Consider the following 23,741-nt stretch of genomic DNA (forward strand, 5'->3'; position numbering starts at 1 on the left):
CACTATGCCAGCTGAAAACTCTGCTTTCCCCATGCTGCAATTCGAAAGCCCAAAATCCACAAGTAGGTACGTTGCGTGCCTGCATGGCTTATCATTCGTTGCAGACTGACTAAGACAGGTGCACGTGTACAGTACTAGGATATGCCATATTTACTCGAACATAAGGAGTTCTTTTTTACCTAAAAAACAGAAGTGAAAAGTCATCCCTCAAGTTATAATCGTATTCTGTTCATGTGTTGCATAAGTCAGCCCCCAACTTCAGGAAATGAAGGAAGACACAAAAAGGAAGTTGGAACTTTGTACAGGTTGACCAACAGAAGCTCCAGGCCATAAACATTCAACTAAGCATGGCACATCATATCACAGCAGTGGCGGTGCAGCAAGAAACTTGTCACTCGAGACTGCGCTTGCGCACCAAGCGCAAATTTGACACTTCGTTACAAGGAAAGCGCAACAGCACATGAGAGGTGCAATGGCCTCCACTTCTTTCTATTAAAGTTCAGCAGACACCCTGAACACAGACAGCGCCACTGATGTTGCACGTTAGCAGAAGTTAATCCACTCTGGGTACACTGAAAGCTTGGCAATGCACACCAAAAGGCATTCTCCACTTTCTTCTACATTGATGCCCTTTGAGGTGACTTAAAGCTTTTTTTTTTTAAAAACCAGCTTCCCCCACCTTAACTCTTTCGCTGCTGTGCCACAGGCGCTCGGTCAAACATACATGACTGACATTTTAAACCTGCCGCCAAGAATTCAAGCCTGCGCTCCTGGACAAGCTGCGTCATCTAGTTTGCTTCTATAACACCAACTCATTGTTCCAGTTTTGTTTTTTTCATTTACTAACACAAGGAGGCACCGTGAAATATGAAACTTTGACTGGATGTAGTCCGCCAATCCAGGATCGTGGCATCCGTTTCGCTGCGCACTCTTCAAAGGCCAAAGACTACACCGAGTACTTTAGTTGGTTCTGATGCAGTCTTTTTTGTTTACAGCAGCAGTGGTGAGCTAGACAATGATGTGAAATGATCAGATTTCAGTTCCGATACCGAGACCATGTCAGTGGCCCGGGGACATCAGCGCGTGCTCGCACTTGTTTCGTTTTACCATTCACATTACAGTTTATGTAGTGCACTTGACTTGTAAATGATAAGAGTGGTTTGTCTGGTGCTTTAGGGTCTTCGCAACATACTGCCGCAATATTTTACCAAATGCACCAGCAGAATTTTCATTATGATGATGTCAAAAAAGGCCACGGCCCTTTTCACCCATAAAACCCAGCTGCTACCAACTGAAAAGAAAAGAACAATGGAGAAAAGGAAAAGCAAGAACAGAAGTCAGAACAAGTGTAATTTGCAGCACATTACAGATCTCTCTCCACTTCACGTCCTCAAGCAACTGCTTTCTCTAGTGGTAAAAAGAAGTCATATTCCCCAACTTGAAAGGTCACGGAAAGTGCACTGTATTACATATGCAGCTGAAAATGACAAGGATGGTAGCTAAACATGTGCAGAGTTTTGCATATTTCAATCTTGCGATAAACTTCTGGCTCAGTGCAGTGGTTCATTTTTGTTTTGCTTGTATAATGTATTTTGTGTTACCAGCATATTTAACCAATAATTCTTCAAAAGGTTTTGCGCACACAGCAATGGCATTTTTTTCATTCGGAAGTATAAACAATAAGCTACAGTTTGATGCCTAACAATGTGCAGTGCATTTTGCACTTTTTTAAGACAATTTTTAATTAAATCAGTTAAAGTTGGTCATTTTTTTCACGGTAAGGAAAGAGATAAAAGGCAACTGAAGAGATTTCAAAATTTAGATTTTAGATTAGATTTTAGAAGGGTTCGAATGTTTGAAACTTGCAGGTAAAGAATGCAAAGTCTTTTTGCGCTAGCGTTTGAAATGGTGACATAACTGCTGAATCAAGCCGTGCAAGCATTCAGGCTTCCCTGCAGTACACAGCTCTGGTTGGGGGTCGCAATCACGACGTCATGTATGATGGTGCAGAGTTTACAACAAAGAAACGATTCCATGAAGAAAGAAACTAACGCCACTTAAAGTAAAGCCCATGAAGTGTTGTCTGGAGGCATCAGATGACACATAGGATCATGTGGGTGAAGGCAGTGCAAATTTGAAATTTTGACAACCATGACGTCACCACAAGTTTCTCCGCACTCTACCAATGCAGTGAGGAGAAGCCTGAACATCCTTGATGCTTTAATAGGCAATTATGTCACTATTTTATATGCTGGCACAGAACTGCTTGGCATGCTTCACCTCGAAGCGTCATTCATTTGAACCGTTGAATGACCTCAATTCTCAAAAAAAAAAGAAGAAAAGAAAGGCCTAGCCTTCCTCTGAAGACAAGCCACAGGAAAGCAATTTTTTGTTTATAAACTTCTACCAAACTTTCCGTTTACTGCAGCCACATTGCTCGCATTACATTTCTGGACATTCTTTTGCTGTTTCACACCTGTGAAAGCAACCCTTGCATTACACTTGTGCGCTTTTTTGCTCCCTGTTTTGTGCCCACTAAGTCGACCCTCATGTAACAATCATGGGAACATTATATTTGAGTAAATACATATGGTATATGGCCAGCATGCACATCACCTGCTGCACTCCATTCAGGCAGTCATGAAGGTGCAGGGAAGTATTCTTTTATCTTTTTTTCTTTATTCCTTGCTTCGAGAGAACTGTGTGGATGCTCTGCGAGTACCACTGCACAGTGTCAGCATTGTCTGCTGTTGGTGCGAAAGCTTGCCTTGACCTAGAAACATCTAACGTGGTTTGTCTCAAGCTGACTTTTTTTTTACACTGAGTCCATGAGAAATCAATAAAATTTTGTCTCATTGGCCACAATACACAAGAATTCATTTTAACTGAGTTCGTCCTTATGGGAGTCTACTGTATACTGACCGTTTACAGCAGAAAAAATATACAAGGCATGCGACAAGCCCCTGGCATAGAAAGGCAAAGTCAACCTTTCAACTAGAGCAGTAAAAGTGCAAAAATGCATGAGAATTCTGCGAGGAATGAGTAAAAATCTTGTCACTTCAAGAGGCCAGCTGTTACTCACCAGTATGCAAGAACGGTGCCATGTCAAGGCCCTCCAGTGGAAAGGAGACATAACTGCTGATCTTGCTTGAGAACATCACCTCATGCCGAAATCGCTTTAGATGAATACACAGCACCTGCATAATCATACATGCCTCACTCAGTACACATGAAAGGATATCAGGGCATTGCTCACTACTCAGCAAAGTGCAAGGGAATGATGGATCTGCTTGCAAGGAGACTTGTCTCAAGGCAATTCAGCACTTCATATTTACAAAGACCAGACAACTTTTGAAACTTATTTAAAATTAGGAGTACATTAATACTGAACAAGAGCTTTCAAAATGAAGATCAAATATTCAATACCAAGAAATTTACAGGAACTTAAAAGGTTTACCAAATGCCATTCAGGAAATGACAGCTGCACATACTTAACAGTTATCAGTTTTAGCTGGCCCCACTTTGATGCACAGTCAAGCAGTTCATTTGCCACTCATATAGTCCTGTTTCCAAATCCCGATGTGGACAGTACGCACAGTCTTTGTCGGAAAAATATACAGCCCAAGTGGTTCGCTTCCAAGCAATGTAACGGGGCTCTCAAACACATCTGACAGTTCTAAGCTTGGGAGGGTTGAGGACTTAAATTCTTCCAGCTTTCGGGAGATTAGGGCCCCTGAGAATGCAAGAGGAGCTGCACTGAAGGGCTCAGAAGCACACCCCTTGAGCTGTATACTTTTGACAAAGACTGCGCATCTATTATAGTTTTAGGTATGTTTAGGTAGGGCAAATGCGGTTTTTTGAAAGCTCGCATTTGGAGCAAGTGCTCTAATCATGGCTGACTAGAAGATCTTGAAGCAGCATGAGTGATGCGGATGTGTATCCACCCAGGGCGTCATGAAAACGTAGCCATGAATGGAGGAAAAATGCTAGGCAAGGCAGCGGTGGTGAGAAGCAGAGTTAACTCATGCCGAAGGCTGGATGAGTGAGACAAACATGCAGAGGGCTGCTGAACTCTCAATTCCCCCTTTTCAGGCACAGCCAAATGGTCTAGACACATTTGACTGAGCCAAAAAAAAGCTGTTTTCTGTAAAGCAAAGCTTATGGAGGCTAGCGGCCCTGATGATGCAATTAATAAATTAGAAAAAAAAAAAAAATCCCAGCCTGCAAAACAGTGAACGAGAACAGCTGATGTAGGCATAGCCAAATGCATCCAGCCCATCTGGCCATGCCCAGATCAGCTGTTCTCGTCTACTGACTTGCAAATTGGCATTTTTTTTTTCTATTTTCAGCTGCACCCTCAGGGCTGCCAACCTTCATGAGCTGTGCTTTACAGACTGGTGTCCCTGCATAGCACGACAATTCTCAATGAAGCACATGTGGAAGAATAAAAAAAAAGGGGGAGCAGGGGTTAGAAATGCATTGCGACTGCATGCAAATGGTTGTGACTTGTGACATGCGCATGTTGTGATCCCGATCAAGACTGCTTGCACTGCGAGTGCACACAGATTTGATAAGATTTGCATGGCTGCTCAATACTATGGCTTCTCATCCCCCTTAGCCTTTCGATTTCAGTAGCGAATAGAAACTTCCACTCTATGATCAAATACGCTGCAGTAGGAGCTGTTCTCAACAACTACATCATCAAGGGTGGAGCTGGTGAACTGTGGCTTGGTGCAACCACGGGAGCAGGAAAACAGAATTTGGAGCAAGTTGGGTGCCCCTGAAGCACGGTTTTTTATCTTTGAAATAGTATACACTGCATTTTGGAAGATAGTATAGGTCAGCTCATATGTTCACAGCATGCACAGCCACTGAAGTGAGTTCACAGCATGAGCACCATAATACATATGTGCCCTCACAAAGTTCACACAGGTACAACCCTCGCTGCAACTATTCCATAATGCCAGCAATCTCCTCAATAGCTGCATGAGACAAAAGATACTATCAAGCTTGACAGACTATTACATATGTCGTCTACACTTTGGCAAAAGGCTTTTATACCATCGTCAACGGGCAGGAGCTATGCAGGTGACATGTTTGCACAGCGTTCGAAATCAAAATTGCTTGTTGTCACATGACTACGAAGATATTCCTTTTTTTTTTCTTTGCAGCACAACGCTTCATCACACAAACGCAGTTTCCAAGTTTCCACTGGTTCCGCCTATTTGTGTGTTCAAGAACTGGGTAAAAATGGAGGGGACTAAGCGCAAGGTGGTATCTCTGAACCCACCCTCCACTTTTGACCTTGAGAATTAGCTTTTCTTAATGAGTTCCTGTTTTGTGCTGTCCACAGCGCAGACCTTGGCAGTGCGCCATGATGCTGTGTGCCAATGATATCACGGAGTGTTTATCTTTAGATGGGAGCTTTGGTGGGGCTCCCTTGGCAAGCTTGGCAGAGCTCCAAGACACTGTGTGCCTTCGACAGGAGCCCCAGGGGCAGTGGCTACATGCATGGGAGAATAAGTGGGCATTCTTTTTGCTTTTTTAATCTTTTTTTCCAGTCCAGATATAATGATAATCAGTAATAATGTTCGGCTTTCCTAGTTTTTCTCAATATCGGTATAAGCGGATTGCACTGTATTTCCTATAATTCTCTTCCAGTGCAAGGTATTCTTGTATGATGTGTTCCTGTGGGGTTTGTTTCTTATAAAGTATGTTAAATTGCACACTGTGGGGAAGCTGAATCATGGGGAAGTGGGTTGGGCTTGTGCATCATACCTGGAGGTGTTTCCAGTAATTCCAGTTCAACAGCCCGACTGCTCACGGTTTTTTACAGAACACTGTTTTGGAGGCGCAGTAGCAGAGGTGGCGCATCCTAGCACAGTCCTATATTCAAGGGGAGGCTAATTAGTTTTGACATAAAGGCTAGTTATGGGTGACACTCTATGTGCGCCTGTTAATTATTTAAGGTGCAATTTGCCCTCTGCGGAGCAGGATGGTGCAAAGAAATCCTTATGGTGCAGAATGGTGCAAATGGTGCAGCAGTTCCACCCCTGCATCATGCAGTTCGGCTCCACTCATCCATGCAAGCCCTGTAATGGTTCTGGCCTGTTTGTCATAGAAGGCTTGTGCACTGCTGTAAGCATGTGTTTTGCATGTGCAGTAACATGTGGCCCAAAGTCACCTTGGTGTCACCCACTGGCTAATGGGGTGAATGCTATCAAATTTTCAAGAGCTTATTATTTAATTTCTATTCAATACTTTAAAACCTCACTGTAAAGTAACATATACACTGCCAATACACACTGTATACAGAAAGATAAGCACGGCAAAAAACCACAAAATGCACACATTAGCTTTTGAGTCACAAAAAAAAAATAAAGCCCTTGCAAAAAAAAAATACTTACCTCTGGTAGCTGAAGTACCCGTGAATACTTTATGCCATTACGAAGCTTGCAGCACTTGTCACAGCTGTACATGTTGTCACCCTTCAGCTCATCCGCAGAAAAGAACGCAGATAAGCAATCTTGTAGAGCAACACCAGGACCCCACAACCACCTGCAAACACAAGACAATAAACAAGCCTTCAGCAATACAGTGCAAAATCTAGATGCTACGCAAAGGCTTTATCTGGAGGTGATTACGTGCAGCAGCAGCGCAGGCTCATAAGTGAGAATGAGTGCAAGGACACTTGTTTTTGCAAGCTGATGGCTGAACCGTAATGACTATGCCCCGCGTCCCATGTGAGCAATTTCATGTGGAGTAGAACAAGGGACAGCAACAATCTGGCCCATTGTGCAAGCAGATCAGCTGTCACTGCTTGCCTTACACTCAGTCCCCTATAAGCCGAAAGTGCACGTTCCAAGTGACGCGAATGAAATCCTGGCTGTCTGAATATGCACTTTGCAGTGGTGTGCTAAGCTCACTAAAAGCCAGGAAAACTATTCTGTCTTTGTGTCTTTGACAAGTTGAAGAAAAAAAAAAATTCTGCTTGGCTCCTTACAATAACTTCACATGACAACATTACACATAGGCTACGGAAATGTACAATACTAGGTGAGCCAAACAATTTGTCGCCTGATCCTTGTGAAACCATTAAACTTGAGAAGTTGATGTTAAATATGTTGAAACAACTGCTGACTACTGCAAGCTTGCGAGTGATCAAATTAGCACTGCATCTATGAGAAAGCCCTTCACAAAACTGTCTGATATTGAGGATTACTCAAGTACAAAAATGGCGCAACCGAATACATGCATAACCTTTGAAGAAACCTCTGATAAAACCTTTTGACAGTGTGCTGTGTGGCAACAGCCATAGCTCATTTGGGGCTGCACTGGTTAACTAACGCACATGACAGTGTTGGTCGCATTGCTGCCTTTGTCGTTCACATGGGATCCTTCCTTAACTTGACGCATGCAGGTGGCGCATGCATTCCAGAAGCAAGACAGCGGCTGACTGTACAGGATAGAACTTCAAAGCTTGGGCAACATTGCTTTCTACCCCAATTACATTTCAATATACTGAGCATAAAAATGACAGCTACACAAAGAGAGAAAAAACAAACCAACAAAAGAAACAAAAGCAGACTAGACAGCGGAAGTAAATAGCTCAAGTAAATAGTTCTCTCAATGAAGTTTTGTGTTCAAAACATGAGTACAATTGCAATAATAAACTCTTCAATGCTTTAGGAGTGCATTCAAGAAAGTTAAAAATCATGCACAGGTTGCGCTTAGTTGATTATGACAGGAAAAATCAAGAAGAGGAATATAAGATGGGAGAAAACAGATTCCTTCTTGCATCGTCAATGACTGCAGTCTTCAACTAACTGGTCATAATAAAAACTCAAAAAGCATTCAAACTCGGATGCTTGCCATAAAAGTGGCATGCCTAATGTGCTCAATGACATGCGTGTTAGTAAAGATATGAGGTTAATAAATGATGCGTTATCAACATGTTGATAACTCCCAGCAATGCACAACACACATATCACATGCGGTTGCTGCAATGGTGATAGACCTCTTGCAACGCTCCTAAGCCAGCTGTTCTGCACAGACCAACCCCTTCGTCTTGGTGTTGCAGTCCACTCTTTAGGCATAAATTATATGCAATCCAGGTATATTTCAGTCCAAAGCGGAACTGTGCGTGGCCCCTGCATGCACCAGCTGTGCAGTGGCTTGTGGCACTTCATCTACTGCCATCACAACATAGGCACACTGCCCAAACAAAGGGGTAACCAATGTGCAGGAAAGCCAACTTGGAAAGGTTTGCAAAGGGTCCCTACTTACAGTTTTCCAACTTCTTTCTTGATGCTGCACACACAGAAAAATCAAAGATGTCAAAATTATATTCTCCCAAAGAGGCTTAAGAGATAAGCTAAGCATTGGGCAGACTACACCAAGACTGTCAAACTTGGCAAGCGTTGTCACTTTTACAACAGCAAAAGAACATATTTGTGCTAATGGCAGGTACCCATTGATGACAGGGTTTAACAAATATCGTATAAACACGTGTAAAAGCCGCACTCTTTTTTTCCCTGATTTGAGGCCAATTTTCGGCGTACGGCCTAAGTATGTGATGTGCGAAATTTTTAATTTCTTTTCAAGTAAAAACAATGCACCAATGTGCCCAGCTGGCAATTTGAAGTTCTCGTGCAGTAAGCTTTTTGCACATGACAAGGCTTGTGCCTTCACGTGCAGCACATCTGTTGTTAATACGTAGCCGTTGTTCCGCACTTCTATCACATAGCAGAGCAGCTCTTCTTTCAATTCAGGAAGCTTGCACAGCTTGCCTCAGAGAGCGAACTTTCTGCAGCTTGTGTTCCTCAATGCATCCTTTTGGTTGCACCATTGTCGAACACACTTCTCATCCATATCGAATTTTCTGCCGCTGCACACTTGCCATTCTCGAGAGCGAACTTCAATTTAAAGCCAGCCGTATAACTATTATGGTGCTTGCCTGTCATACTAAAATTCCCATGCTCAGAGGTAGTTCATGAAAAAAAAAAAACCGGCAAATGGCAAACGAAAGCCACAAAATACGTGTGGGTGACAGCCAAAAAAAGCTGGTGCTAGTGGTGCTCACGCTAAAATGGATAACAGAAGTTCGCAGAGGAGGAAAAAAATTCATGATGATGATGATGACCATGGCCTCGCACACTCCGTGGGCGGCCCCTGGAAGCTCCCGTGTGACCACATTTGGAAGGCTATTCCCGCGCGGGTTGTGGAAAGGCTGGGTGTGGCCTTTACAAGAATCTTTTCTTTTTTTAAATATTCCTTCGGGAAAGCAGGGTGCAGTCCTTACATGCGTTTATACAGTAGTCACGTAAAGCATTAATGCCATGTAGCCTAGAACTAGAAAAAAATAGGGCAAATAAGCACAAGTTTCAGATATGTGCAGTCGAGTCTTTAACCCCTTCAATTCTGAATTAATTTAGACACCCGGACACACATTGCTGCATTTTTTGTGTGACGCTGCAGTGGACATTTCATGCCACATCAATTAACAAAATCTTGCCATTCCATCAAATTTGCCACAAATTCATAAATTATATTCTGCACTAAACAGACCACAAACCTGCCGAGCCTTTCTGTTAAAGGTTCCTGTACAGATGGTATGACTTGCCCACAACTATTTTTCCAACAACTATTTATATGGAAGCAGCAAGGGGTAGGCAAGAATGCGCCTGCATTATCTCAGGGGTGGCAGCGAAAGGGTTAGAACCACAATGTCACCAACCAGCAGCTAAGATGTAGTTGCAATGTAGTCACAACAATGAAAACCTAAAGGCTTACCTTAAAAATAAGGGTGTGTGAATATTTGAATTTTCGAATACGAATACAATATGTTTCTTATTCAGTTCATATTTGATTTGAGGAACTGATACAGTCGAGGCCACTTATAACGAACCTGATGGTTATGCGGATTCCGTTCGTTATATCTGAAGTTCGTAATAAATGGACTCACCCTACTACAGCCAAAAAATAAACAAAAGTGGTGTTTAATTCTTTAAAAAAGCCCAATGTGCATGTTTGTTCCTTCAAAGAAGATTTAATTAAGCCTCTTTCCAAGTTCTTCAGCGCAGTCATGTGCCCCTGGCTGAGACCCCTGCTGTGGATGAGCTTCTTCAGGGATGTGATAATACCAACAGCAGTTGAGGCATTCATGGCAGCTGGTGTTATGCAAACATCCTAGTCTTCGATAATAGACAACGTTGTAAGGATGCAGTGGTAAACCTCCCGCAGCGTATGTGTGCGCAGAATGTAAACACAGTATGCATTACCCTTGTGTAAATTGTGCTTGAGCAGTGCACTGGACTCCAAGTAAAGTGATATCTTGTCGCAGCTACTCCGTTCTTGAAGCAACCTTCGCACAGAAGTAGAGCCGCACAGACCTACAAGTCAGGTGGGAACTAGCACTTTACTCGAAAACCATCGACTGCAGTATGACTTCAGTTCTCATTGATTGGTGCGCACTGCCCCACCGCTATACAATAGTGCGACGCAGACTGCCATCTACACTTTGCTGCATGCGGCAGCTGCGCCGAAGGCGGAGTTACGATTGGGCAGGTGACACACTCGACGTGTGTCCAAGTGGACCAGCAAGGCATGCCTCTTGACAGGTATTCAAACTTCTCACATCGCTGTCATCGGCTGATCACTGCCGTGCGCAGTAGTTTCAGTTTCGAAGTTGCCGCTCTCATGCTTACCATACTGCCGCGTGCTCATGAATGAGAGCAGATGACGAGGACAAAGTTGGCCTGTGGGTGAGTCAGCCATCTTGTGCAGTCTTCTCTGCTGTGCCAGTGCGACTGTGGCAAGTCTTCATTACAATATGCTTCAACGTCCATTTAATAGGCTTTGCCCAGCCAGCACACACACTGAAACTTGTAACCTGTAGGGGTGTGCGTAGCCGGCGGTCAACTGCAGTTTCAATTCCGCTGCTTTTTTTCTTTTTTTGGGGGGGAGGGGGGTCGGCGCACCTAATTTGACACGGGAACTCGGAGACGTGCTTTCGCCATCGCACTGGTGGGAAGTGCGGCTTTTTCAACTGCGGGGGCAAGTTTATGGCACCTATTCGTTTCTTTTACCGGTTGGTGTGGTCATGGTTGTTCGTTTTATCTGAGATACAGTGCCATAGCCCTAATGCATATTTTGACGGTAGCGCCTTCCTTGTTTGTAATAAGCGAGCGTTCGCTATAACTGCGGCCGTTATAAGAGGGCTAACTTCCTAACATTCGAAAATCTCAGAATCTTTGACAGCAGTCGAATCTCTCTGACTATCACAAATCTGACTGCAGCAAAACCACAATATCTGGGAAGATTATGTGAAGACTGACTTTAAAGTGCCAGGAAAACCGTGAAAGGTGTCCTTTCTGCTCACTTCTCTATCCTTTATTGTGTGGACCGGTCACATTTGGACACTGCCAGGCTTCGACTTTGTGCGAAATTCCTCAAGTGGACTTTCCTACATTGCCCATGAGAAGAACAAGATGGCCGACCATTTGCTTCGAACGGTCACAATGCGAAAGTGCGCAGCTTTCTGTTTGATCCTTCCATAATGCGTTACATAACTCCCACACCCATGGCACTCACCCTGTTGCCTCCAGACATGGAGGAAGGAAAGAATTCAGGAGAGGCCGTTATATCATTTTCGAAGCCAGATGTGAGGGCTCCCCCTTGCTAGTTGGACGCTGTCTCAGTGCACTTGTGCATGGCACTCTACCATTGCGCCGGGCCACCGGCAACAGAAAGACGCGCCGATGACGCAGATAACGCACTCAACGTTACTACTGGTTGCGCGCCATCGGACAAAAACTGCCAGTAGTCCTAGCCAACACATGACTTCCGGCACACACTTTGTCATGCAGCTTGGATGGCGAGGGCATTTCCTAAGCTTTCCTTCTTCCACGCCTTCAGAACTCTTCTAACATGACCTCTGCCAACTTGTTTTGGTCAACTGCGATATGTGCATAAGCCCAATTGCAAAATTTTGCATGGACTCCCGAAAGGGGACAGAGTTGAGGTGTCACAGGCAGAGCAAGCAAAATCCCGCGTATTGGATTGTGCACTGCAGCCGATGCACCTATGATGCATTTGTAACAGCAGATGTGGCCATGCTTGGCTGTGACCGACCATGCAGTTAGTTTCTGTGCTCTCTCGCCAGCCAGCGGTGATGGCAGCTAAGGACTGCACATTAGTGAATGAAAGAAATGACAGAGTGGTACGTCCTTAGTCATTTTTTTTTTTTTTGCTTTCAACGTGCGTTCCCCTCGCTGACATCCACGCTGTTCTCCAGCATGCGCTGTTCTCCAGCATTCAGCATGCGAAAATTGCGTGCTTGTCGCTGTCTTTTCATGATTAAGCCTTCTCACTGGGCTTCAACCCACTTCTGCATTTTCAGCAGTTTTTTTTTTTCGCTTTTCCGGGGGTGGGGCATTTTATAGCTTGGGTTTGACCTTCGGATAATTCAGGCATTTCTTCCAGTACCTTGAAGTCTGAATTAATAAGGTCTTGCTATCCATCAGGTTACTTTTAGTTGCCAATCAAGAATCATTCAAGGATTTCACTTTGTCATTTATTTTCCTTGACCACATTACAGACTGCATACTGTTATGTTGTCCAGTCACACAGTGTTTCTGTGCATGCTGCATTTTTTTAGTATGGCGCTGACTCAGCCTAGTTTCATTTATTTTGGTTGCAAAGACCACGCACTATTTTGAAACAAGTAAGGACAACAGCATTTGGCTATTTATCTTTTTCTTATATTCTTTTTTCGTACAGAACAGATATTAGATTCGATATATGACGGCACTCTTTCTTCACAATCGTATTTGAAAATTTCAATATTTACACACCCCTACTTAAAAGCTGTCCTGAATTGCGCAATTTTTTTTTTTCTGTTACCAGCAGAGGCACACTAAACACACTTGTACTTTAAGGAACATAAAATATGTTCTTCAGAAGCATGAATAGAACAAGCAATATTTACATGACACACACGGAATGTTTCCAGACAGAATTGCATAGTGCACTGCAGCCCATGCACCTCTGATGCGTTTGTAACAGCAGGTGTGGCCATGCTAGGCTGTGACTGAGCATGCAGTTAGTTTCTGTGCTCCCTCGCCAGCCAGCGGCAGCTAAGGACTGCACATTAGTGACTGAAAGAAATGACAGAGTGGTACGTCCTGGGTCATTTTTTTTTTGCTTTCAATGTGCGTTCCCCTCACTGACATCCATGCTGTTCTTCCAGCATGCGAAAATTGCGTGCTTGTCGCTGTCTTTTCGCGATTACGCTTTCTCACTGGGCTTCATCCCACTTCTGCATTTTCAGCAGTTTTCTTTTTTCTCTTTTCCGGGGGTGGGGCATTTTGTAGCTTGGGTTTGACCTTCGGATATTTCAGGCATTTCTTCCAGTGCCTTTTAGTTGCCAGTCAAGAATCATTCATGCATTTCACTTTGTCATTTACTTTGCATGACCACATTACAGACTGCATACTGTTATGTTGTCCAGTCACACAGTGTTTCTGTGCGTGCTGCATTTTTTTAGTATGGCGCTGACTCAGCCTAGTTTTATTTATTTTGGTTGCAAAGACCACACACTATTTCGAAACAAGTAAGGGGACAACAGCATTTGGCTATTTATCTTTTTCTTATATTCTTTTTTCGTGCAGAACAGATATTAGATTCGATATATGACTACACTCTTTCTTCATAATCGTATTTGAAAATCTCAATATTTACACACCCCTACTTAAAAGCTGTCCTGAATTGCGCAATTTTTTTTTTTCTGTTACCAGCAGAGGCACACTAAACACACTTCTACTTTAAGGAACATAAAAGATGTTCTTTAGAAGCATGAATAGAACAAGCAATATTTACATGACACACACGGTACGTTTCCAGACAGAATGAAAGTAAACTACTAAATGTTGCATATCAATGCAACCATTTATATTTAAACTGAACTGGCCCCACACGAGCAAGCCATGCATGAACAGAATACATTTTTCAAACCCTATGCATATTTTTTGTTCAGCAAAATATAATGCAAGCAAGTCTTGCAAAATAACAAAATGAAATAAATGTAAGGTCAATACCGTGGAATGTGGAGGGCAGGCCAGAGGGGAAGCAACCTGTTAACAGCAACAGTTAACAGTTTCATGCACACTGCAAGCAAAGAAAGGAGGGCAGCCCCACCAACAAAGAACACACAAAGCAGAGCACGTATGACTAAAGAGATGCGTACAGAATGCATTCCTGTGGTGCAAAGACTAACAACCCTGCAAGAAAGAATATGGCACGAACAGCAAGCACCAACTTTGTGCACACCGTCCGCATGCTGTAGTGCAGCATGCTTTGATGGTCATCCAACGGCTGTGGCACTACCACGGCTACCCACGACTTCTAATGGTGATAACGAAATTTTAATGATGCAAGGGCAGCTTGGCCAAAGAGTGCCATAGCGCAAGATGTTTGACTACACAAGGTGCGACCCCCTTTCCAAGCATTTCACTCCAGAGAAGCCAAGCAGCAGGCCAGGGGAAAGTTTGTGCCCATTCCAAACAAGTGGGTACCCGTTTACACTGGGGATCACACCTTGCACCTCCCGCATACAAGGTGGACGCTCTTATTCGTCGGTCCTGACCACACTCAGGCTTTGAGACTGTTTTGAGACTGCCTTCAGTTTGACAGCGTTCCGTAATTCAGCCCGTGGTTACCTACTCACCAAAAGAGGGCACCTTAACAAAATGAAAGTAGATTACTACTACAGAAGAACCCAACTATAGTAAACCCAAATGCAGTAAGATGAAAAACAAACAAACAAACAAAAAAAACGGTACAGTAAAGTGAAACTGCTACCCTATCCGAACTCCCATACATTTCCTTCTGTTTACCCTTAAAAATTGTCTTATTAAAGGACATCTATTTAGTATGCATGCCTTCAAGGCTTCAACTGAAGGAATCAATCAGAAACTGGTGTGGTTTGATAGTGCAATGACAACATCAGGAGCTCTGACAGATGAAATGTGTGAAGCAGTTCATCCTGCACCTGAGGATGGCAGAATGGAACTATAGTACAGAATTATGCAATAATTAAAGCAATAAAGCGCCTCCGTGTGTTTCTTTCCTGAACCAAACAATGTTCAAATTACCAGACCCCATCCTTGAAGCCACTGCATCATTAACAACACATTCAGAAGTGACAGTAAAGGCACCGATATAGTAAAAATCGCTAATGGTCCAAGCGAGTTTACTATAAAGGGACTCTACTGTACATGCGCGCAATCAGCACCAGTGGTCAGCAGGCTTAGTGCAGCTGAAAGAGGTCTTCAATTACTCATCACCACATTAATACTGCAATTGCCTAGATAGCCAGCAATGAAGGGGTGAGTTTAGAAAGCTTCTGGCCTCAGCACGCACGAGCTAGAGCAAGATGAACCTGCTGGGTATGTTGGTCACAGATCACTGTTCTGCCTGTGATCACTGTTCTGCCTGTGGTTGCCTGTGATCTGTCTTCCAGCTGTTCCTTGCACTCCTGCAGCCTCTTGTCAGTTCCTTTTGATGCTTTCAAATGGCTAAATTTTGGTAAAGATCAGCTCAAAGTTACGTGAACAATATGACTGGCGCCCTTCCAAGCAAATCTTCCCTCATGAAAGGGGACAGTGACAGGCAATAGGTAATTGTTCTGAGAAAAACTGTTTCAGTTGGGAGCACTGCACGACGTGTTGTCCGGCATATTGTATGTACTGACCACCACTGGGAATTTGCTACAGGCGCGAAGACGCCTGCACACTTGCATAAAATTTTCAAAGGGACATGCCAATCAATCAAAACACCTGACTTGACAATATCCAGTTTTGACTGCGTTTGGCTTTTCTATTCCCCAGCCCTACAGCAAGCAAGCACCACAAACCCTAGTCTGGCACACCTGGCATGCCTTTGGTCACCCTATGGTGTCCTGCCAGTGTGCTGCTTTGATCTGCTCAGTACAGCATGCTAATTTTATTGCACAACACAAGAATCCAAAAGTACACACCTCTTTTGACTACACGCCCATGCCCCAACCTTCAATGTTTAACGAGGGTCTGCAATCTCCTATTCTTATCGTATTTTCACTGCTTCAAACAGTACAGCACATTTGCACTGCACTAGGAATTCAAGAGAACGTGCCATTTTTCGCATTTAGCATCAGCCCCTCCAACTGTTCCCTGATGTCTGACAGGAGTCTACAGTAAAAAAAGTTGTATAGAAAACTTTTCAGAAAACATTGCTATTGCCGGGCTTCAAAAATAATACGGTAAGGTATGTGAGGTTTAACATCCAAAAGCTCCACATGGACTGTAAGAGATGCTGTAGTGGAGGGCTCCACTCAAGGATCTTTAAAAGTCAACTGGAATCACACAGAACACGGACGTTATGGTATTTCACCTCTATCAAAATGCAGCCGCCATGGCCTTCAACCTTACGAACTTGAGCTCTCAGCATAGCTATGTGCCATAGAAGCACAGCATCTACGCCAAGTCTTCAAAACGAGGGGGTCCCTTAAAAAGTGCCAATAGGTTTATTTTGTGCGCTGAAAAATATAGCAGATGGAAAGGAAGACCCAAAAGCACGCAAGAAAGGATGATACTACACCATCTCTACAGCAGTTGCCCCGCAGATAACAGAGGCAGCAAAAAAGAAAAAAGGAAAGGAAACCGAAATGAAAAGATAAGCTTGGCACATCACAGAGACAAGAAGGCTGGTGCAAAAAGCTGGGCTATGAGAAGCAGAAGGAAGAAAAATGATGTACAAGAAAGTTACAAGGGTTTGAAGTTCAGCTATTTGGATTAAAGCTGATGGGAGAGCACATGTCCAACCTGCTTTGTTCGCCTCCAATCTGCCCTTCATCAAGCTGTTTCAAAAGTCATCTGCTGCCTGATACAACTCAAGAACGCAGCAGCAAACGCCCGTCAAAGGAAGCCCTCCTGGAGAACCAATGTTGTCAGCTGACTGTCAATGCCACGACTCCAAAGTTAATCCCGTTGCATTGCTACTGTGACATCCCACGGGGGCTAGCAGGTGCAAGTAGATTAACCATGGATTAACAGGATTGACAGTACTGTCATGACAATCGGTCAATGCCATTGGCTGGAGGATCTCCTTTGAGGGGCATTTGCTGCTGCATTCTTAAGAGTTGTAGCCTACTGTAGTTGGTGTGGTGTCATATGTACAGCATGCAGGTCTTGTGCCCTTGTCTTGGTTGCGCTGTTTTACGATGGTCTGCCACCAACTCGCCCAACCTTCTGCACTGTCATGCTCCAAATACTAGGACAATGCATGTTTCAACACCGTAATACTGTTAAGTACTAGGATGTGGTATGGCAATTTCTACTTTACAAGCCACAAAATGCAGCAGAGAGAATAGAGAATACAAGAACAGACTAAGAGGGTGACCGCTGCACCATTTACCACCTTTTTTTTTTTTTTTTCGCGCTGGGATAATCTTTAGAACAACACTCTGCAGTAGACATTCCAGTACTTTCAAGAGCCTGGTGTGGTTTTGGGTTTTCCTCTCTGTATGTCGCATTTTGTTTTACGCAAACAAACTTGTCAGTTGTCAGTCACTGCCCATGTTGCATGTTTGTTAACAGCCTTGCTCCAGTGCCATTTCAGAAATCTGCACAATAAGCCTCATAAAAGCAATGTTCAGCTGACCTTCACTGTTTCAACAAAGGAACCCTCCATTCATGGCATTAAGCAGACATGCAGCTGGGTGTGTTCATTACAAGAGACGTAAGAATACTTGCCCAAAAACCCAGGAAAACATGCGCCCAAGAATCCAAGACAGCCAGCCCTGCTGGGGCTCCAGGGTGCCCCGTGTGTGGGTCCCTGGAACACCAGAGGTGCTGCTGCCCTGCGCTGCGTGCAGCACGGCCAGATGGTCCCGACTTGGGATGGGCAGCGACAGGTCCTGGAATGTCTCTCGCGTCGTTGACACCTGTGGACAGGGTCACTGCTCACTCGCCAGCCACTCTTGACGCACTGCTGTATGGACTTCACTTCAAAGTGCCCACTCAACCACACAAAAATGCACACGCTACCACACATTTATGACCCAAAAGTAAAACAGAAAATAAAAACTGAAATAAGTGCAAATATGTGGTCTGGACAGCTGACTTTCACTAATGTCCTAACCCAGGCCAAGCACACGCTGAAATCAGGGAAAAAATAAAAGGAGAGAGTCTACAGAGTGCAACTTTCTAAGTAGTAGTAGCAGCAGCTGCATATGAGTTATGATGAACGCCATAGTCGAGGGATCCAGATTAACATTCAACCACTTAAGGTTCTTTTAAGGCTCACTGGCATCACGCAGCACACAGGTGTTATTGCATTTTACCTCAACCAAAATGCAGCCGTCAAGGCTGGGATCTGATCCCGCGACCTTAGGATTGACAGCCGAAGTGTAAAACTATGAGCAGAAGCTAACCACCTCTCCTCTATTAATCCGTTGAAGGGAGATGTGGCTTTAAAATCACGAAAAAAGACCACAAATTTGTACGACTTGTCTTCTATGCTGTCACGAAGTTTCTTAGTGGAAACCTATCTGGAAGTACCAAAAAAAAAAAAAATTTGCTTTACCAACCGCAGTGATGCATGCTGTATATCTTGAACGGGTAGAAAGTTTTTTTTTTAACCTTGGTGTCTTAGCGGCACCGCAATCGATCAGCAACTTCTTGAACTCGGCGAAAAGCTTGTTTCCTTGCCTTCAAATTTGGTGCTCCAGATCGACCCCACCTCCAGATGCAATGACACAAAAACCAAAAGTTTCAAGGTCTTACATGTGACTGTCATGCATTAGCATCGGTCTTCTATGTGGTTGCCCCTAGCAACCGGTGAATTCTATGAGGGGATATATGAAGCAGCGTCTGCTCTTGCGATCGGTCAGCTGCATTTGTTCAATCATCTCAGATTATAGTGTTTTGGCAGCACCATAAAAGAGAGGAAGCGCTGGTTTTGGGTTTAGACTTCAGCAATCATAGAAAATGATGCACTGTTACAGTAGCTGCAAGCAAAAGTTACCAATGGCCAAAAATGGTAAGAAGAGTTCTCTGCAGGCTGCTGCGAGTGAATTTATCATGGAGGGCATCATGGATGTGCATCCAAGCTCTTCAAACTACACTAGCTACGCATGTGCAGAAAATGGCTTGCTCGGTAGGACGCTATGGATTTGCAACAGAGTTCTTCATGCACTGCTGCTAGAATGCAACAGCCAATTACAACCAGCTGAAAAGCACGCCATGCACAGAAAGAGGCAGCCAAAAAACACTGCATCAAAAAGACACTAAAAACTGCAACTGATGCGCCATGAGAAGAAATAAATGTGGTGGTCAACTTTGAATGCCTTTTTCTCAATACTGTTTTTCTCGCTTACTGCTCATTTTGTGCAAATTTCTTTGCAGTTATTTCGTTTATTTTGACTGCATTTGTTTTGTTGCACTCCTAAAACCATACTGCGGGTCAAAACATCTTGGTTTTCCTGTTCTGTGAACTATAAATTCCTTGTATAAAGTTTCCTTCTCCAAACTGAAAACTGAAAATTTTTGTCCACCAAGTGGTGGGCAGGTGATCAGCCTTCCCAGTGTGTCAGGTGGCAGCTCAGTTTAATCGTGACAGGCTGCTCCTGAAGAGCAACCTGGGTTGCAACCCAACCCAAACAACCCAAGTCCCACCTATGGCAGCACCTGCCCCAGAAGTGCAGTGGCGCATCACTTGACCGCTGCACCACCGTGCCAGGAGATATAGGAAGACTCCCAGGGATCTATGCATGTAGAGAATGACCAATCTCGCATATATTAATATCAACCTCTTATCACTTTCCGAACAACTGCCATCCCTGAACACTGGATCTGAACACCGGAAGCGAAGGGAAAACACCTAATTCGCATTTGGCCTAACTATGCAAATCAACCACCATTTTTTTTTTCAGCAGAACACAAATTTACAGTCTTCAATTCTTGCAAAGAAAATTTCGTGCAAAAAATTCACAAGTCACAGAATTGAAAAACAAAGATTGTCTCGACTGGCAGTATGGTTGTAGGAGTTACAATAAACAAATGCCATCAAAATAAACGAAATTGTCGCAAAGAAATTTGATGCACAAAATGAGGAACAAGAGAGGAAAACAACACCGAGAAAAACGCACTCAAAGTTGACCACCACATATATTTCTCCTGATGGCACATCAGTAGCAGTCCTTAGCGTCTCTTTTAAACAGTGTTTGGCCTCTGCTTCCATGGCATGCTTTTCAGCTGGCTGCAATTGGCTGTTGCCTGCTAGTGCACGAAGAACTGCATTGCACATCCACAGCATCCAACGAGCAAGCCACTTTCCGCACACGCTCAGCCAGTGGAGCTTGGCATCCATGACACTTTTGGCGATAGTATTATTTCCATTCTTGGCCATCAGTGTCTTCTGCTTCTGGCTGCCGCAACAATGCGCCCTTTTGAACTTATTAAAGGAGGGTTGGTCTATAAGGACAGACGCTGAAATCCAAAACCAGCGCCTCCTCTAGTTTATGGCACTGCCAAAACAATATGATAAGAGACTACCGAGCGAGCGTAGCCAACCCAGTGCAAAAGCACATGCAGCTTCATGGACTCCCAGGTAGAATCCGCTGGTTGCTAGGGGACAACCGCGGAGAAGAGCAATGCTGACACACGGCAATCACATGGTGAGACATTGAAAGTTTTTGCCTTTTGTATCTTTGCTTCTGGTAGTGGAGTTGATCCGGGGCGCCATATATGAAGACTGAGATTAAGAAAATTTAGAGTGTAATTGATCAATTAATCAATTAAAACAATTGAAAAATGCATTCAAAGGTGTCAAACTGCTCAGAATGGAAAGCCTAACCCACTCCGCTATCGTGTCATACCCTTAAATGTGTCCTCTCAAAATTTTTTAAATTACTCTACTCGTAAACTACAGGTCCATGAAGAGCTTTTAAATTTGACTCAAATACAACAAACACCCCCTGTACAGTTCTGCTGCACAAGATTAAGACCATCAAAATCAATTCAGGGTCCCTTTAACAATCTAGTATGATATGGTATGGTATGCATGCTCTGTTGACCATGGTGCACATTCCTGCCTGCCACAGTCGCGTACGAGCCTGGATGACTAGCACAGCCAACAGTCTTATAGTCTGGGATTATGGTGTGACGCACGCTCTGAAGGCTGCCGGTAGTTTGTTTTCATGCTACCCACCGCACGGCCACAAAAGTTACTATATCAGCATAAGTGAGCCAGGCAAACAGCATGCACTTGTGCATTTCAATAGCGAAACCGATCCGCATACATATTAACGACTTTTATTCTTGGGACATGGAGCTCCATGCACCCTGGCCACAACGTGTACCGGTGTGGGTCTTGTACTATCCACAGCTCGGCCAAAACTGCCTTAGGCACTGCAAATAGGCCAGCTCTGGGTATAGGTGAAACTCCTTCAAAGGTCAGCTTATAAGCTGTAATATAAGGCAGGTGCACAAGCCAAGCACCACACTTACAGTGTCGCATGTGAGGCACTGTACTGAGCTCAGGATGCGGCCATCGAAGACGTCGGAGACAATACTGCAGAGGCGATGAGCAGCAGCCATCTTGCGCGCCCGATGGCCCTTACTCCCTCCAGGGGCAGAAGAATCCAGGGTGGGCCAGTCACCACCAGCCTTTTCTTCCACCATCAACCGGATACCTTCCTGCTGGATGTAGTAAAGCACAATGCAACAGAAGTTGCGACTGCTCAGCTTTCAGTATATGGAGTATATATACTCATTACAACAAAGCTAATGGCAAAAAAAAAAAATGGCTAAACAAAAATGGAGCTAATACAAATGAGGTGAAAGCACGCACATACCGCAAAAAAAAACTAACAACGTTGTATTCCCAATGAAGCAATGCCACCTTAATGGCTGTTTACTCTAGTAGGAAAGACAAAAAACACCCAAGTGCTTTTATAAACGTGACAAGCTACGGTCTACCAAGACATTACTACAGCCTTTTTATAGCTCCCCTGCCTTTAACATTTAAAGGTACACTAAAGAGGATTCTGAGCCCTGTCTTTTTACCGTGGTAACTAGATCTGCATGCTCCGAGCATACTAAGAAACTTCGAATTATTGTCCTGTGCAACCGATTTCCCTATTAAATCAAATTAAAGGTCCCGGCTCCCCGTTTTTTTTTTTAACTCACCTCCGAAAAGAGGAGGAGTCAGCCAATGTGTGAAGTGCCTTTCAGACAGCCGCGTGGCAGCTTGCCACTCTGCCATCGGCGGAGCAATACACAGTGATCAGTGAAAGCAAGGAGTCCACGCGTGTTTTTATTTCCGTAGACCTAACGTGTGGCTCTGTAATCTGTGACTGAAGCTGTTTATTTATGAAAAGCTAAAAAAACAAAAACAAAATAAAAGCGAAAGCGAAGCCACCACACAACTGGCTGAAAGGAACTTCAAGCATTGGCTGACTTCTCCTCTTTCAGGAGGTAAGTAGAAAAAAAAAAAGTCGGGAGCCGGGACGTTCAATTTAATTTAATACGGAAATCGACCACATAGGACAGTAATTTGAAGTTTCTAAGAATGCTCGGAGAGTAGATAGAGTTCCCACAGTAAAAAGACGATTTCAGATTCCTCTTTAGTGCACTTTTAATGCCTGCAGTGTGACACGGGCTGCCTACAAAGCTGTTTCCCTATCTACTAATGCGCTAGCTGGTGAAACCAGATAGCTGAAGCCTTCAAACATGTTAAGCGAAAAATGGCGTGGCAGAAAAAGACGAGGATGAGAGGTATCACACAAGCACACAAGCGCCATACACCTCTCGTCCTCGTCTTTCCTTGGTCTCTGAAAGAAGATTTTTATTAACGAAGTCACAATTATGCAATCTTCAGAGAACATGTATTTTTGTGTGCTGATTCTAAATAACTCATTTAATTTCATGTAAAACAAGTCCTTGTGCACTCATGTAATACGTTATGCAAGTCTTTTGGAGAGAAAATTGAAGAATGTTTGGTGCAGATAAGTTGCTGAACTGCATGCCATTGGTTTCTCTTGACATTGTGGGGACGCCTTCGTCCCCTGCGTTCACTTTCCCGCACTGCACCCCACTGTTGTTAGCTGCCCCCGAAAAGCACTCCCTTTAGTTTGGTTACTCTAGCTAACAGGGGAGGGCGCTCGCGTCGCAGCGACAGCAGCGCCACGGATGGCGTGTTTGGCCGCTCGCGCGCGGGGGAAGGCTAGCTCTCTTCGGCTCCGCATCGGGAAGCGTGTTGGACGTTCACGCGCAAAGCTCCGCTCTTGGCCGCGGGCGTCCTCGTGGTGGAAACGTCTTCCCCTCAGCTCGTTCCGTCGGGCCTCGGAGTTTATCCCTTTGCCCTACCGTGGGCGGACGTTCGCTCGTAGCCGTGCTGGTGAGTCGGACATCCTAGATTCCTCAGTGTATTTTGTTGCTAGCTGGCGTTATTGTTGCTATAGCAATAAATGCCTTGTTTGTGTCAGCCAGTGTGTCGTTCCTTTGTTCCCGCAGAGCACGGCCCGCCGTGGTCGGCGTGCGCTCAGTAGCGTACGCGACCACGGGGTGGGGTCAGCGCGGTTTTGAACTGGCTCAGCCGCGCTTAAACGGGGAATACGTATTTATCCCCCGATTTCAACCCCACAACATCAAGGATTACAATACAATATATCCTGCCTATAACAGAAGTTGAGTTTTCGAGTT

General features: G+C 44.3%; 1 protein-coding gene across 12 annotated transcripts in view; it reads right to left on the reverse strand.

Moving 5' to 3' along the window:
• Usp20-33 (Ubiquitin specific protease 20/33) overlaps positions 1-23,741 on the reverse strand; it is a 73,414-nt gene that overhangs the window by 34,203 nt on the left and 15,470 nt on the right. For 7 of the 12 annotated variants that reach the window (XM_089581583.1, XM_089581580.1, XM_089581581.1 and 4 more), the window contains 6 exons: positions 21,546-21,737; positions 17,790-17,980; positions 14,097-14,132; positions 8,287-8,310; positions 6,408-6,558; positions 3,083-3,197 (listed from right to left, as the gene is read on the reverse strand). In XM_089581583.1, coding sequence (XP_089437709.1) covers positions 3,083-3,197; positions 6,408-6,558; positions 8,287-8,310; positions 14,097-14,132; positions 17,790-17,980; positions 21,546-21,737 — 709 coding nt within the window. The remainder of the gene's footprint in view (positions 1-3,082; positions 3,198-6,407; positions 6,559-8,286; positions 8,311-14,096; positions 14,133-17,789; positions 17,981-21,545; positions 21,738-23,741) is intronic. The other 5 variants (XM_089581589.1, XM_089581588.1, XM_089581584.1 and 2 more) reach the window with 4 other exon arrangements.

The sequence above is a fragment of the Amblyomma mixtum genome, chromosome 3 (assembly GCF_055824585.1).
Source record: "Amblyomma mixtum isolate Tamu chromosome 3, ASM5582458v1, whole genome shotgun sequence".
NCBI lineage: Eukaryota > Metazoa > Arthropoda > Arachnida > Ixodida > Ixodidae > Amblyomma > Amblyomma mixtum.